Source organism: Corvus kubaryi, unplaced genomic scaffold (assembly GCF_017639235.1).
Source record: "Corvus kubaryi isolate FWS band 111438036 unplaced genomic scaffold, C.kubaryi_AGA036_p1.0 split3-73, whole genome shotgun sequence".
Lineage (NCBI taxonomy): Eukaryota > Metazoa > Chordata > Aves > Passeriformes > Corvidae > Corvus > Corvus kubaryi.
Genome location: NW_024582091.1, coordinates 36,397,301 through 36,412,419, shown reverse-complemented (window position 1 = coordinate 36,412,419; position 15,119 = coordinate 36,397,301). Strand labels below are relative to the sequence as shown.

General features: G+C 48.3%; 2 protein-coding genes across 2 annotated transcripts in view; both read right to left on the bottom strand.

Annotated features, from left to right (window-relative positions):
- The window catches only part of TBPL1 (TATA-box binding protein like 1), a 14,677-nt gene extending 14,342 nt beyond the window's left edge, over positions 1–335 (bottom strand). The window contains exon 1 of the mRNA XM_042016410.1: positions 145–335. The gene's annotated coding sequence lies outside the window, so the exon portion shown is untranslated. The remainder of the gene's footprint in view (positions 1–144) is intronic.
- A 10,308-nt stretch (positions 336–10,643) lies between these two features.
- Positions 10,644–13,452, bottom strand: TCF21 (transcription factor 21). Its single transcript, XM_042016411.1, has 2 exons — positions 12,793–13,452; positions 10,644–11,191 (listed from the first exon to the last, which is right to left on the bottom strand). The coding sequence occupies exons 1-2, from the start codon at positions 13,240–13,242 to the stop codon at positions 11,102–11,104; spliced, it is 540 nt and encodes a 179-aa protein (XP_041872345.1). The 5' UTR covers positions 13,243–13,452; the 3' UTR covers positions 10,644–11,101.
- Between the last annotated feature and the right edge of the window lie 1,667 nt (positions 13,453–15,119).

Here is a 15,119-nt window from a genome sequence, read left to right as displayed (position 1 = left end):
GGGGCGGCGGCGGAGAGGGGCGGGACGCGGGGGCCCAGCGGCGGCGGCGGCGGCGGGTGCTGCCGGGCAGGGCCCGCGGAGCCGAGACGCGGCGAGGGGGAGGAGGAGGAGGAGCGCGGCCCGTCGGCGGGTGGCGGCCGTTACCGTGCGGGCGGGCGGCCGGGCGGCGGTCGGGGCAGGGCAGGGCAGGGCGCAGCGCGGTGCCGGTCGGTGGGTGCCGGTCACCCGGCGGCGTTCCGGGTGCTGGGCCGACTCCCCGCGACAATAAACATCCCCCGGCGCCGCGGGCATAGACGCGGCGCGGCTAGAGCGGCCGCCGGAAGTCACGGCGGCGGGAGGGAGGGAGGGGAGGAGGGGAGGGAGGGGGCCGCGCTTGCAGGGCTTCCGCTGTCGTCCGCCGCCCCCGGAGGCCCGGGTACAGCCCGGGACGGGCCCGCGGTGCGCGGCTTCTCACGGAATCACGGAGCGGGTCATGTCGGAAGGGACCGCAGTGGGTCATCTGGTCCAACCTCACTGCTCAAGCAGGGTCGTCCCAGAGCGCATGGCACAGGATTGCGTGCAGACGGTTCTTGAGTATCTCCAGTGAGGGAGATTCCACAACCTCTTTGGATAACCTGTTCCAGTGCCTCGTCACCCGCACAGTAAAGAAGTTCTTCCTCATGTTCATCTGGAACTTCCTGTGCATCAGTTGCTGCCATTGTCTCGTGTCCTAAAGCTTGTAAAACTGATAACAGGCTTCAGCTCGACCACGTCACCTCTTTAGCTTGCTACAGCCCCCTTGGTCTCTGGCTTGGCCGCTCCACACGTATTCTGACTAAACCGAGTGGTCAGCGTTGGTCTGACAGAAGCCAGCAGGCATTAGAGCTCACAGCAAGAGCACGCTGCCAGTATTGCTGCTCCATACATGCCTGTTGTACTGCAGCAGGACTCTGGTCACTGCCTCCTGTCTTAAAAATTACTTGAATTTTTTTTTTTTTTTTAATTTAAAGTGACTTTATTTGGTATTGAAGGGATAGTCCACAGCAGTAAACCGTGGGAGTTTGGTGTGTGAGCAGGCTGCTCACTCCAAGTGAAAAAAAGATTTGAGCAAGTGACTGAGAAGTCTCAAATATGCCCAAGTCCCTTGAGTTCTGTGAGGCCCTCAGTACTTTTTTTTTGTGATTCTAGTGTTAAAACAACTAAAGTAAGACTGCTGTTTTGCACTCTTTCGATATGCAGATTGTTTCATCCTTGCAAAGTGAGCACATGGTGCACACTTAGACAAGAGACAGAAGGGGACATGTGGACACTGGGAGTGCCTGGGATGGCACTGGTTCTCTCTGTCCAGGACAGTCATCCAAATTTGGCACTGTCCCGCCTGTCTGTCTGTAGGGAGTAGAGCCCATGATGAACTACCTTTCAGCTACACTTATATTTTCTCTTGGAAAAGCTGTTGTGCTTCACTTGGGAGCCCAGGAATGTGCCTGCAATGTGGCCCATTAAGGACTCACTGCCCAGACTGACAAATGAAATATATGTCAAGTTGACTTCAGATTTATAAAGAACATTGTTCTGTATATGAAAATTATGTATATATATTTATATGGGTGCACTGCAGTGTATTCACTGTATTGACAATTTTCTGAAACTGAGGTTCTGTAATTATGTACTTTGGTTATGTGACGTGGTAGCAGAATAGCTTTAATTAGGATAGAAAGAACAGTATGAAATTTAGATTTTGAATTCTTCAGAGTTGGCATGTTTTCTTCTGCTAGATTCAGTTTAATCTTTGAAATGCGTGACTAGGTTCACTTGTCAAGAATAAGTATTTCAAGTTCTCACTTCAAATCAGCTGCGAGTAGACGGTTTCTCTCTCCTATTCGCAGGCTGGCTGCACACCGGCGTGTGACAGCGCTGCCACCCTGTGGCTTCCTACAGACACGGATCCAAGCGGAACCCACCGCCTTCGGGTGAATACAGGCAAGCGAGGCAAGCTTTTGGAAACCAGGATTCTGAATTTACCATAGTTCAGTAACTATGCACGGTATATCCAGCATTTTTACAGAGTGCCTTAAGGCTGGTTTTGTTCTTTATGGGCTTCAGGCTCTGAGTCATTACAATTACACAGCTAAAGTGGGGTAGAGTGTTGTGATGTCTTCACTCTGACAGTTCTTTCAGGTTCTGGATGGCTGTATCACAACAGATGCTGATTTGTTTTTTTCTGAATAGCTGGTCACATCTGCAAGTTATGAAGAAAATCTTTATAAACCCTGATTTTGCTTGAATTTTGACTAAGCTTTTGTTTTTTCAGCGTAACCTTAAAGGTTTACAGAAATTCAAAACAAAGTGTCTGCAAGCACACATTACCACTGTCTGTCTCCACATGCTTGCTCTTTTCAGGGTAAAACTTTTTCTAGCACATATTCCTCAGAATTGTGCAGTCATTCCTGGATGTTAAGAAAATTATTTTTGCTGATGAAGAGATGAATACTTACCATTTCAAAGTTTTGACTGCTTTGTCAGCCTGAGCTTTTCCTGTTTAGACTAGAATGTTCTGAAGATTGCATCTTTAGATATATATTTGGAAAATGTGCAAATGTAAGCAAGTAGCTACGATCACATTAATGTGGAATGCAAATAAGGTGATTGGGCACCTACCTAATTTGACTTGTAAGTTTATCAGTTGTGCTGCAATTTTATTCTATACCTATATAGTTTACAAAACTGGTTGTCCTGTCCTTGCCTTCTCCCCTTCCTGGTCTCCATTCCTCCATGCAACTCTACATTGGCTGCATGGCTTCCTCTGCTAATATGACTGAGATGCCAAAGATCTGGATCTTCATGAGGTTCTAACTTACCAGGTGGCTGTATGGCATCTGACAGAGAAGGCACAGAGGCCATTTCTGACGCTGTCACTTCCTTACTACATGATTACATTTTTCTATGCCTTTATTTCACAATCCCTTGTTTGGGAAGTAAAGAGGAGATGAAGATGTGGGGAGGGTGTTTCCTGTGCTTGGACATTCTGCAGCATGGAATCGTGGGCTGCTTGGGAGTATCAGTAATAGTGCAGTAAAAACAAGGTAACTGAACTTTAGGACACTGCACATGTTTTTTGTTCAGTAATTACAGCAGTGAGATTGAATGAAGATGCAATTTCGTTGTGTTGTTATTCAGCAGTAACTGCAGGTTTCTGCAAAAGGAAATTTCTCATCAGACTGAAGCAAATGCTTGGTTATCTGGAGTTTTCTGTTTTTACAGGATTAACTTTCAATCAGATAAGATCCTGTGCAAGGTAGACTTCGGGAAGTGTAGGGGGGAGAGAAGAAAGCTGGATGGCCCCCTGAGGCAGCCCACAATGAAGGCTAGCTGGAGAGTTTTATGCAGCTGTGTTGTAAATACTGTGATGTCTGAGTGGAAGACTGCATTGAAGGATTCGTGTTTGAAGAGGAAGTACCTAGGACCAACCAGTGGTTGTGGATCTTCCATGGAAATGACCTTGTGTGAAATGGTCATCAGCTGCAAACATGATACAGCAGGTTAATTATGAGACATCTCTCATGCTGGCAGCCATCAGGGAATGAGCAAGAAGTCTGTCAGGAAAGGAATCCTTTGCTCCAGGGCTTAGTTTATCAGGTGAAACAGTAAACTCATCTGTACCTTCTCACACCTCTCTGATGATGTACAGTATGATATCTCATGCCAACACTGTTAAACAGTTATCTCCCTGCTGTAAGTGGCACTTATACCAGCTCCACAGAATTCAAACATTCTGTTTAATTTTATAATATATATTGTTTTATATGTTTGTTTATAGAAAAGATAAATATAGTTACTACATAGTATGTAAATATTTATGTCACATTTTTATAGTGTGTGTATATATATATTGTATAGTGTGTATATCTATATATTGCATAATATATATTGCTAGGTACACTATTTAATATAAAATAAGCATATTAAGAAAATGGTGGTGAAGTATCCACCATAAAAGTCAAACTATCAGAATGAGCCTTTTCTTTAGTAAACTTTACAATAATTTAATACATATCTGTAGTTTCAGCCTCTGTGACTGACTGGTATTTACAGATTATGCATACTGACTCCTGTTGGCAGTAAGAGAGAAGCATGGTGAAAGTACAAGCAGAAGACTGAGTGTGAGGGAAATGAGGAGAAGAGATTTGTGGGAAGATAACATTGGTTCCTCTGCAGCTTCCCTGCAGTGCTGTATCTGTAGCCAAACTGGGGGTGCTGGCCTCAACTCCTCCTGTCCACCTTGCTTCCTACCCCAGCAGAAGGATGTTAAGCATGTACAGACAGCACCTACTGGCTGTCTGAATTCTTCCCATGGACTTAAGAAGAGGAATATCTCAATTCCACATCTTGGGATGAGGTTAACTTAAATATTAATTGGCAATGGTGAGAAAGAGATACTATGAGGGCATATGTCAAATGTTGGTGTCAAGGAGCTCACAAGTCAGGTAGAAAAGGTACTGCAGAGCTAGGTAGCAAATGAACAGAGGTTTTCAATGTCATAATTTAGGGTATAATATTGTTTAAATCTCATGTTATGTTTGTTCTTGAACTTGGCCTCTTGCTTCTAATGATCTTTAGTCTTCATATATATTAGTTATGAGATACAAATAGCAAACAGGGTCCCTGCTAAGATTTTTTGGCCCATAAAAGAAGAAACCAGCTTGATCTAGAAAACAGGTGAGAAGAGCATGAGACTGAGGTGAGACAAAGGCATCAAGTATCTCAATTGCTGTAGCTTCTAAGGCTTCAGTGACACTGATAAATAAAACAAGACTGAGGCTTCTCTTTCTTTGTGCTTGGGTTTTAGCAGGATCCTTGCTATGCCTTTGGCCTCACTTTTCCCCAGAAAGTATCCAAGCATGGTTTTGGAGTAGCATATGCTAGTGCATATGTTAGTGGGATAAAACTTAGGTATGTGTGGATGTGACCCCAGCCACAGCACTGACGGTCGGAGCCAGAGCATGGTCCATAGCCTGGTTTATCTATTTTAGTAAGTGTACATGTAGATATAGATGTACAGCCTGAGAGGATCACTCCCTACACCTTACTGATTCCTATCTTTGTACTGAGTTCAAAGAGCAAACATCCCTGGTGATTTCAGTGTGCCTAGGAGAACAGCCCACAGGTTTATGCACCAGAAGAGCGGGTGCCCTAAACCTACTCCAAACTTACGTGTGAACCTTCAGCCAGTCATTTGTCATCTCTTTTTCTTCCCATCTGTATAATGATAGCGGCCTCCTGTAGAAAAACATTTGGTCATGAGGGGACAGCCAAATGCTGCAACTCCTGTCTTCTATATACTTTGTGTATTGGCTCTGAGATGCCAAGAGTGTAAAAGTCCCTATGTAAGAAAAAAACCAACATGTTATCAAGCGAGGAAGAACTGTTCCCATTCTGGTCAGCTCGGCCATCAAAAAGCATCACAGGAAACAGGATGCTGAACTGAGAGGCCGTGCTGACACTTCGATTGCTTGTGCCACATGATGGTCTTTGCCTCATCCCTGACAGGGGAGGGAAGTGCTGCTGCAGCAGCCTGGGAAACCATCCAGGGACAGTTATCTGTATGAGCACATCCCTGGGAACGCTCTCTGCCTGTGCCCACTCCTCCTCCCCTGCTGCTGCTGTGCAGGCTTTCACAGATGTTCCGCCCAGAAAAGGCAGCTGCAGCTCTCAACCTCCTGGTTTCCATCTCCCCGGTGGTCTGGCTCCACCCGTCTGTGATGGAGCTGCTGATAGTTCCTCCCTTCCCTAACCCATCCTGCCGCAAGGACTGAGCTGCAGTAATCAGAGGAATTATTCTATGCCTTTTTCTCCCTTTCCTCTTGTCTCCTGGCTGTGTAGCGATACCCTTGATTTCTTTCCCTAGTGTTTCTGATCCTTGTTTCTTAAACAACTTGTAAACAACCAAGAGAAAACTCAAGACTGTAGATAATCCATATTTACAGTTGGATATAGTCTTATAGTTTACATGGCAGCCTGAAGTCTAAATAAGGATTGGGGTTTTTTTCTTTGCTCAAGGAAAAGGAGCGCTTAAAATTTAAAGTGAAGGAAGTATTTGCACTGGTTTTTATTTTCTTGCTTTTGTTATGATCTTTTTTTTCTTGCAAGGAGGTTTTGAGGGTGGTGTAACTGAGCACACGCACGCGCATTGGCTTGAAAACGCATTTCATCTGTTTACAAGTTTCAGTTTAAGGGCAAAACCCTAAGGCAAGAAAATGCGTCATCCCTGCACTGTTGTGACCCTAGGATATGTCCGTGCTGCATTTGGGAAATGGGATGACTGCGTGCGTGGGCCTACTCAAAGTCAGTTTTATACTCGGAGACACCAGTGTCTGAAGTGAACTGAAGAAAAATCAGTTACTTGCAGAACTTTTCTGGGTTTGCAGTCTGCTGGCAACCGTCCTCTCAGAGGTAACACGTGGCTTTTCCCCATCCTTCCCGGAGCACAGCTTTTAAGTCAGACCTATGACATCTTCTCAGGATTGCAGAAATTCCCCAAGCCATAATACATCAGTAACTTTGCAGCACTAGCGACAAAAAAGTGCCATTATTACTGGTTGTGCCACTTCCCATCCATGAAGTATGCTGGGCTGAAGAGCATGAAGCAATCTGTGGTTGAATAGTGAGCACAAGATGGTGGGCCTGCATTTGATAGCACAGCCTTAATATGGGAATGGTCAGTGCTACATGAGCCAGCAACAGACATGAACATTTTGAATCTGGCTGCTGGGAGAAATTCTGTATGGAGGTTTTTCCAGGTGTGTATATATATGGAAATTACAGGATGCTTGGTTGTTTGCTGCTACAAATTTCAATTTAATTGAAATTAAAATTCATGTCAATGTAATTGAAATTTCTTTTGTAATCCTGTCGCTTTTGGGAGACTGTGAGTGCTAATCTGCATTCAGATATCCAGACAAAAATGAAAACATTCTGCAATTTCATCAGATTATACCCTCCACTTGTACACCAGATATCTGTAAGTTTTGTTCTCTTTTAGAAAGTTTATTACCTGCAATTAATTAATGTGTTTTGCATATTCTAATTTTTTTTACTACAAAATACAATGGGAGATAATGACAGCAGGGTTTTGGCACAAATTGTCTTCTAAAAAGTATATGTAGCTTGTTAACAAGGAAGCAAGTTTTTTTCAGGCAGACACAACTGAGGGGTCATAAATACAAATACTTCAAGCAAAACTGTGCTTGTGATCTTATCACTATGTTCAGGATTCAAACCAGCTTCCCTACAGAAGAAACCACACAGATTTTCTGTGTCTTTTATTTTCTGGGGTGAGTTGGGAATTTTGACCTTGGAGGCACTTTGAAGAATAAGCTATCTTGCACATGTTCTCCTTATGCACCTTGAAGTTTGAGGGCACGACCAGCACTGTGGCCTTGCCGCCCCAGTCAGCGCCCAGAGCAGCACGGCGTTTTGCAGGTGTCTGCAATGTGGTTTCTTGCTATGCTGATGCTTCAGGCTGGCAGATTTCCATCCCAGTGAGAGGATAAGATAAGCCTAAAAGGTATTTTCTGTAAGACCTTACAGACTGTGAATGCTTCTGCGAAGCGGTACAATGTCAGCACCAAATCCAGGAGCCTGAGCACTGAGTCAGCACTGCAAATTAAGGGTTTGCTAGTCTCTAGCTGAATTGAAAAATGGTAATGAAGTAGCTGGGTGAAACTGGTTTCTTTACAAAGAAACAAACAAAAAAGAATACTAGTATTAAAATCAAATGGAACTAAACTACTTTTATAGAGTTCTTATCTTAAAACACGTAGGTCCATAAGCAAGTTTTCTATGAACTTGTATGCTGTGACTGAAGCAGCATTTGGAGCTTCATCTACAGCTGACATTCTGCTCTATATGCTCTGCTATCTAATAAAGGCTGAGCTCATATTGAAACCCTTCCTTCTGCTGCAAAATTTATAGACTTTTTCTTTACTCAGCTGCCTGTTTTCACACATGGAAAAAAAAATTAAAAATTATAGTAACTTAGTTGTCTTTGAGACCTCTGTCAAATCTAGCTGAAATCAGGCAATGAATTCAAACAGTACTAGGAGGGAATGTATACAGACACTCACACAGCTGCATCTACGTCCATGTAGATACAGAAAGATAAACCAAGTCAACTTTTTTTCCACATGAAAAAGGGGTATAAGTATATTTTGGTAAATATTAAAATGCATCACTTTGTACAGAAAAGCAAGAAAGCAAACAAAATACTTTCTTTAAAGTCATTGACATCAATATTTAAACCTGTTCCCTCTTTTTCTTAGCACATTTGTGAGTTCCTTTCAAAATCATCAATTGCTTCAGTCAGACTAAACATACATTTTCTGTTTGCAAATATTTTGCAGTAAAATTGCACTCAGCAGCAGGGTAGAATACTTTCATTCATTGTTCTCCTGAAGTGTGCGGTAGAACTCTTAATTCATGTAAGAAACTTGGGCTGTTGAAGCCAGCTGCCATCACTGTCAGGTCTGTGCCCTTACACAAGAGGTCAGTGGACCAGGAGGTCCCAGCCACATAAATGCCTCTGGAAAATATGTTCATTGTGTTCAAAATTGAAATAAAGCCACTACTTGTTTTACAGTCAGAGTAAAGTTGTTATTTACCTTTCTGTGTACTGCTGGTTGCTTTTATTTTTTTATTGTTGCTTTTTTGTTTGTTTGTTTGCTGCTGAACTGTTGCTCAGAGGCAAGGACTGAGGAAGGTGCAGGATGCTTGAGGAATAGTTTAGTCCTCAGGAGGCTTGCAATGTAGACTGCTAGATAAAGTGAACAGCAGTACGAGAAGCAATGGTGTCTACTGCCAGTGTGTACACAGTAAGCATCTTCAACACTTAGTGTTCCTGCAGCTTTTGGCACATGGCTACTGCTGTGTTCCTCATGTTTTATGGGGTACCACTGTATTTCCCCCTTCCCTTTCTTCAATGCTGTATTTCAGGTGGCGATTGAAAACTGCATATGGTTCTTTAGGTGGGAAGATGCTGAGTGCAGTTAGCAAGCATTGCAAGGCAGGGTGGCAAAGAAGCATGTGTTAGAATATTCAAAATTTGACTCAATTTTATGCATATCTCAGATGCATATCAATTTCTGCTTTCTAGAAGGAAATTAGCACCTCGCTATGAATTTTGACCAGGCATTAATTAATATGGATTTAAGTTGAGATTTTGAGTGGTTAAATACAATGGTTAGTTTCAATTCAGTGAGTAAATCTAGAGGTTAAAACGTACGTTTGCTGTATCAGTCATCTGCCCTTAGCTTAAAGCCGGGGACCTCTATTCTGTCTCCCTTTAACAGACCAGCAATTCCCAGTGAATTTACCAGTGCCTGTGGCAAAGAAATCAGCAAATCAGCCTGTTCAGCTGTGGTTACCAGACTCGTTCGTCTCTTCAGCAAAAGCTGTGTCTGTTCAGGGTCTGTGTGTAGCCGCAAAGTCAGTCAAGCCCCGGTGTGTAACTGCGCGTCTCACCTGGCGCAGTCCCGTCCACAGCAGTGAAGTTGCACATGGTTAGGCCAGGCGCAGAGGTCTGTTTTTAATTGTGTGGGATGGAGATAAAGCTGCGCAAAAGTGAAATTAAACAGCTCTCCCTTTCAAAACCATTAGGATGATACAGCAGGCCCTGGCCCTTTTCATAATGAGGGCTGAGATGTTTGCACAGCCCTCGGTTCACAGCGAGCTACTTTAATTAAACCTAACCTAGCCCACGCATGAACCCGACTGGCGAATTTGGGTCGCCTGGAGGACGCGCCACCTCGTCCAGTTATCTCGGGGGAAAGTGGGGGATGAGAATAAACACAATCCAGGCTGCACGGATGCCCGGGGCAGCTCAACACCGGCCTGTGGGGTATATCCGGGGGAAGAAGCCCCCGGGAGGGTCTGTGGCCCCCGCGCTGCCTGTGACCGCGCCCCGGGCCCTGCCGCCGGCCCCCGCAACTAGCGGGGACGGAGGGCTTGGCCTGGGGGACGGCCCTGCAGCCCCTGCTGCCCCTCTCCTGCTTTCGGCAAGAAAGTACCCAGGTATCAAACGGAATCGAGGGATGGTATTGAAAGAGCAAGTGAGGCGGAAATTTAAAGCCCCTCTGCTAATAATAACAGTATAAATAACCGAAGACATCTTGTAAACAGTGCGGTCATAACCCTGAAACATTAAACAGCGCGGTGGGATCTGGCGCATCAGCTGCCGGCGGCCGCTGCCAGTGCAGGGGGAGCGCCCCGCACTCCTGTTTATCTCAGCCTCATCTCCCACGGGCGCGCTGATCGATAGAGAGGAGATGTTTAAGTTAAAAATTCTCGGCGCTGAGGACCGACTGTACTTCATCAATAGATCACTGCTCCTGTCCCCGCGGAGCGGAGCGGCCGGAGCGGCGGGGGCGACTCCCGCAGCGCCCGGGCGCCGGGCTGCGGAGCCGGGCCGGGCTCCCGCGGCGAGCTGCGGAGCCAGTCACCCCCTCCCCCAAGGGTTCGCTCCAGGTCTTTAGCTCCGGGGAAGCAGACCTCCCGTGGCCCGGGGTGGAGAGGCGGGATCCCCGCAGCGCGGCCGCTTCGCGGAGCGGCGGAGGCTCTGTCCTTTCCCCGCCGAGCCCGAGTCTCAAACGAACACTTAACACCGCTCTGTGTTCAGTAGAAAGGAAGGTTTATTCACAGAAATAGAGCAGAATCTGCTTGAAGAAAATATATCTATATATCTTTAAGGTGAATTACTTCATAGAGATGACTGTCAAAGTCAGTTTTTCTAGGCATCTACATATTTCACAGGTCTCAGACAAAAGATACACGCGTGGTAGGTTTTGTTTGATCGCTGTCTTTTCTCTAGTAGCTCTTGAACCAGCAAGGCTGTGGTTGCAGGACACTCGACTGTACACGCATTTAATAAAGTTAAATAGAGTCAGAATCTCTCGGGGTGGATGGAGTCTTTGCTAGGGCACATTTGGTCTCCTCTGCGCCGGGAGAGCGGCTCTCCCCGTGGCTCTGCCCGGGGCCCGGGGCAGCGGCGGAGCCGCGGCGGGTCCCTGCCCGCCCCGCCGCCCGCTCCACGGCCACGCCGGGACGGACGCTGCTGGCCCGGCCGCGGGGCTCAGGATGCTGTCGGGCCGCACAAGCGGTTTGTGTTCACCACTTCTTTCAGGTCACTCTCGGGTTTGCCGGCTACCATAAAAGGCCAAGTCTGTAGCCAGGAAAAGACACGAGTGGGAAGGGGGTTACATATGGAGAAATGCACATTGCAACGCTCATATCACCAGCGGGTCCGGCTCGGGAGCGTCCGGGGGGACTGAGCCCGGCATCCACCACCTGAGTCCACTTCGGGCAGCGCCCAGCGGGGCTCAGGCTCAGTTGCCGCTGCCTTCGGCAAGGACCCTTCTGCCTTTCGCCGGCGGCTGATGCCGCTCCGCCTCACAGCCCCGGCGGGCCCCACCGGGCGACCTCGGGGCGGCGGAGCCCGTCTGATACGCGGCAGAAAGAAGGGAGAAAGCAGCCGCCTGGCTCCGGCACATTCACATCCCTCCGGCACAATCTCCACGGGCACCCCGCCGCAGCCGCGCCTCCCCCCGCGTTTGGTCGTGACCGGCGTGGGGACTCCGACCCGCGGGAGTCGCCTCACGTCCCGCCGCGCTACCCGGGCACAGGAGCTGCTCAGGACCCGGCAGCCCCCGGCCACTCTCCCTGGTCTCCCGCGGCTCGGGGAGCATGTTTTGGTGTGCCTCTGTGCAGAAGAGGAGGGAGGTTATGTCTATATTGGGTGCTGGTTTTGTTTTACTTTTTTCCCCCCCACCCATATTGTTGCTCTGAGGATTTTGTTTTTAATCAAAAATTATCTCCCAGGCCCTTATCAGCTGACACAGCGGGTAATGTACTGTCCCCCAGAGTCCAGAGCTCAAAAGGCAGAGCCTGACCTCAGTGAAACGTCCCCAGCTCCTCTCTGTGATCCATTTATGCGTCAGGGTCTGCACGTGTGGGCAGTGTAAAGGCTGTATGTCTAAAAAGAGCCCAGGCAGATCTTGCTTACTCCCGGTTTACATCATTTGTACATATTTTTAGAGCTGGAAACTGGATATTTCTGGCGGCCGGGTATGGTTGGGAGATTCAGGGCTGCTTAGGAAAACTTTATGTGGTGGGAGCAGAAGGAGGGACACTGCAGAGCCCAGGAAGAGGCATTGTGGAGTGTGCCTGGGGCAGACACCTCCCCTGGGGAGTCTGCACTGGTATTTATTTCTCCTGTGCCAATTTAGAGGGATAGGAGAAATGTCCTGGACCCAGAAGACCTGAGTGGTTGAGCACAGAACCCCAAGAGTCCTGCCTTTGAAAAGCTAGGGCTTGGGGACACTGTTGTGGCAGGAGACATTAGGGTAGAGACACAGGGTAAGAATAAATCCTGGGTCCTTCCTCAAACATACCCTTTTCTACCCAAATTCCTATACCTGCAGGTAGAAAGCTGGCATCAACCCTTTGTGGTTTCTCAATCGTTTCTGGGGCAGTAAAGAGTAAAGCCTGCCCCTGCTTTTTTGTGGCCAGCGTGGCTGCCTGTCTTCTGGAAGGGTTTGCTAGGAACAGCAGAGAGGGCCTAGGAGGCTTGGTGCTCAGGGCACAGGGCAACAGAGTAGCCGGGAGCCTGTCCCCTTGTACAGTACCGCTTTCCACCCCACTGGCACCAGACGCTGTGAGAAGCACAGCAAAGTTTTCTCCCCGCACATGCCCCATGCCAGCTCCTCGCCCACCTCTCCCCAGGCACACGCACAGAGCTCCTGGCCCCGGTGGACTCTGACTTACCAAGTTGACTGGGTGGATGTAGCCGTTCTCATACTTGTCATTGGCCAGGATCTGCCTCAGGTGAGCAATGTAGCTGGAGGCCAACCTCAAGGTGTCCAGTTTGGAAAGTTTGGTGTCTGGGGGCACCCAGGGTAGGGTGGTCTTAAGCCTGGAGAAGGCTTTGCTAAGGACCCTCATCCTTGCCCTCTCCCTGGCGTTGGCAGCGTTTCTCTGTACCTGCTTTCCCTCCTGGCTCACTCCATTTAAAGGGCTCTTCTTGGGGGGAGCCTTTTTCCTCTTGCCCGAGGCCCCTCTCCCCTTCTGAGGGGAGCCATTCTCGCCATTGGATCCCTCCTCGTTGCTCTCGGTGGACGCCCCAAACTCTTTGTTAGTATCCATTTTCAGCCCATCGCACTCCAGCATCTCCACCTCCTGCAGATCTTCCACATCACTGAGGGACCCAGTGGACATGGTCTGGAAGATGCCAAACGACCAGCGGGAAAGGGGGGAGGGGGGGGAAGAAGGGCAGCTCCTCAAATCTATTTCAAGGCAGCGTAGGAGAGAAGGGGCGCCAGTACTTTCCTCCCCTTCCCTCCCCGCCCAGGACTAAGTCACAATACCAGTCCAGAGAGGATCCCCGCCCTCCCGCCCCCCAACCCCGCTTTGCCTGTGTTTGAGGGAGGGAGCGAGATTTTGTGAGAGAGGGAGGGAGAGAGGGAGAGAGAAAGCTGAGGAATTTAGTGAGGACACTAGTAATTTATCTGGGGGATAAGAGAGGCGGATCCAGCCCAGGGGAGGGGCCCTGCCCACTGAGCACACCACATCCCCAATCACAGACCTTTGCACAGGACAGGGAATGAGGTATCCCAGCAAGCCTTTGCCGAGAGCTCGGAACTGGGATTCAAATCTTCACAACTGGACTAAAACAACTCTCTTACTCTCTCTCCCCCTGCTCTGTCTTTCTATCCTCCCCCTTCGTCCTCCTCCTTCTCCTCCTCTTCTCCTTCCCCACTTCCCTTTACAGCCCAGGGTTGCTCTCCCCCTCTCTGCCTCCTAGATGACCCAGGCAGCTGGTGTCACAATTCTTGATGAAAGCCAAAATGGGTCATGAGCAGAGAGAGCAGCAGATCCACCAGCCAAGCCTTCCAGGGAGCTTTGTAATGCGTGCCGTCGAAATGCTGTCCTGTAACCTAATCTGGGGGAGATTTGTGGATGATTATATTTGCGAATGCATCCTGTCCAGCTAGTAGCATATTCCAGGAAGGGAGTGCTCCGCTGCCTGGCCAGCAGTGTGGACCTTGCCGTCACAGCCCAGGGGCTGGAGGCAGGAGGATCTGACTTCTTCCAGCCTTCCGGGGTGACGTCCGACAAGTCCCGGTCCCTTCTCAGTCTTTGAGTCCTCCCAGCTGTGAATGTTGCGGAGGCTTCCTGGTCCACAGGTGTGCCAAGTGGCCAAGATCCCAGCAGTCTGTGAGCCCCACTGAGCCGAGGGAGAATGTTGTTCTGCTGGGGAGAGTCTGTATGGCTGTGGATGGGGCAGCAAGGGTATGCATGAAATGAAGGAAACGGGGTGGGGGCCCGCGCGTTTATTGGATGGTAGAGTTCCCACAGAAGAGAAACTTTTACTTGGTGTGCAGAGCAGATGTCAGTGGTTCTTTCTGCTGTACCCGTGGAGTGTTTTGTCGGCTGATTCATGCATGCTCAAAAGTCAGAGGTTTTGCCTGAATAAAGAGGCAAGATAAGGGATAAGGCCCCTTCTGTGAGAGCGGTGGGACTGAGAGCATTAGGCCAGGCTCTGCAACCACTGAAGCCAAACATTCTCAGTGGTTTTACCACAAGTGGGAATGAGCGAGTTGCTGCATAGTTTGAATGAACTGACTTACGCTGCTGTTACAAACTTATGCACGCGTGTATTCAGTCTCAGCAGAGCAGGCTTTTGAAAGCAGTTAACCTTGTCCTATCACTTCTTCCTCTTCATGTAAAATAGTTCCCTAAATCCACATTTGGAGTCCAAAGAGGCCAGTGAAACAGGAACTTGCTCCCATAGCTCCTTCCCTACTCATGTCTTCCTGAAACCTCACAGGTTGCCCCACAGCCTGGGTTTTGAACACAAGGGTCTAAAGATCTGCATGCAGGGACTGTTCTTACTGCAGGAACAATTTCACTTATTCAGCTGCTTATCTGAGGATTCTCGTAGCTCTGGACAAAAATGTGCAGCCTCAGATATCAGTGGCTTCGTAGTTAATCCAAAGTCACTGGAGCCACAGGAAAAGTCTCTTGCTGACTTGTGTGAGCATCGCATAGGGTTTTCTGCATGCGCTGAAAAACCCAACAAAAACTGTGGAGGG

What these genes read in the sequence shown, in the direction of transcription:
- TCF21 (XM_042016411.1), bottom strand. Translation starts at nt 13,242, where the DNA reads ATGTCCACTGGGTCCCTCAGTGATGTGGAAGATCTGCAGGAGGTGGAG. An exon ending in ACATCCACCCAGTCAACTTG is followed by an intron (nt 11,192 to 12,792) that starts GTAAGTCAGAGT and finishes TCCTGGCTACAG; the next exon opens with ACTTGGCCTTTTATGGTAGC.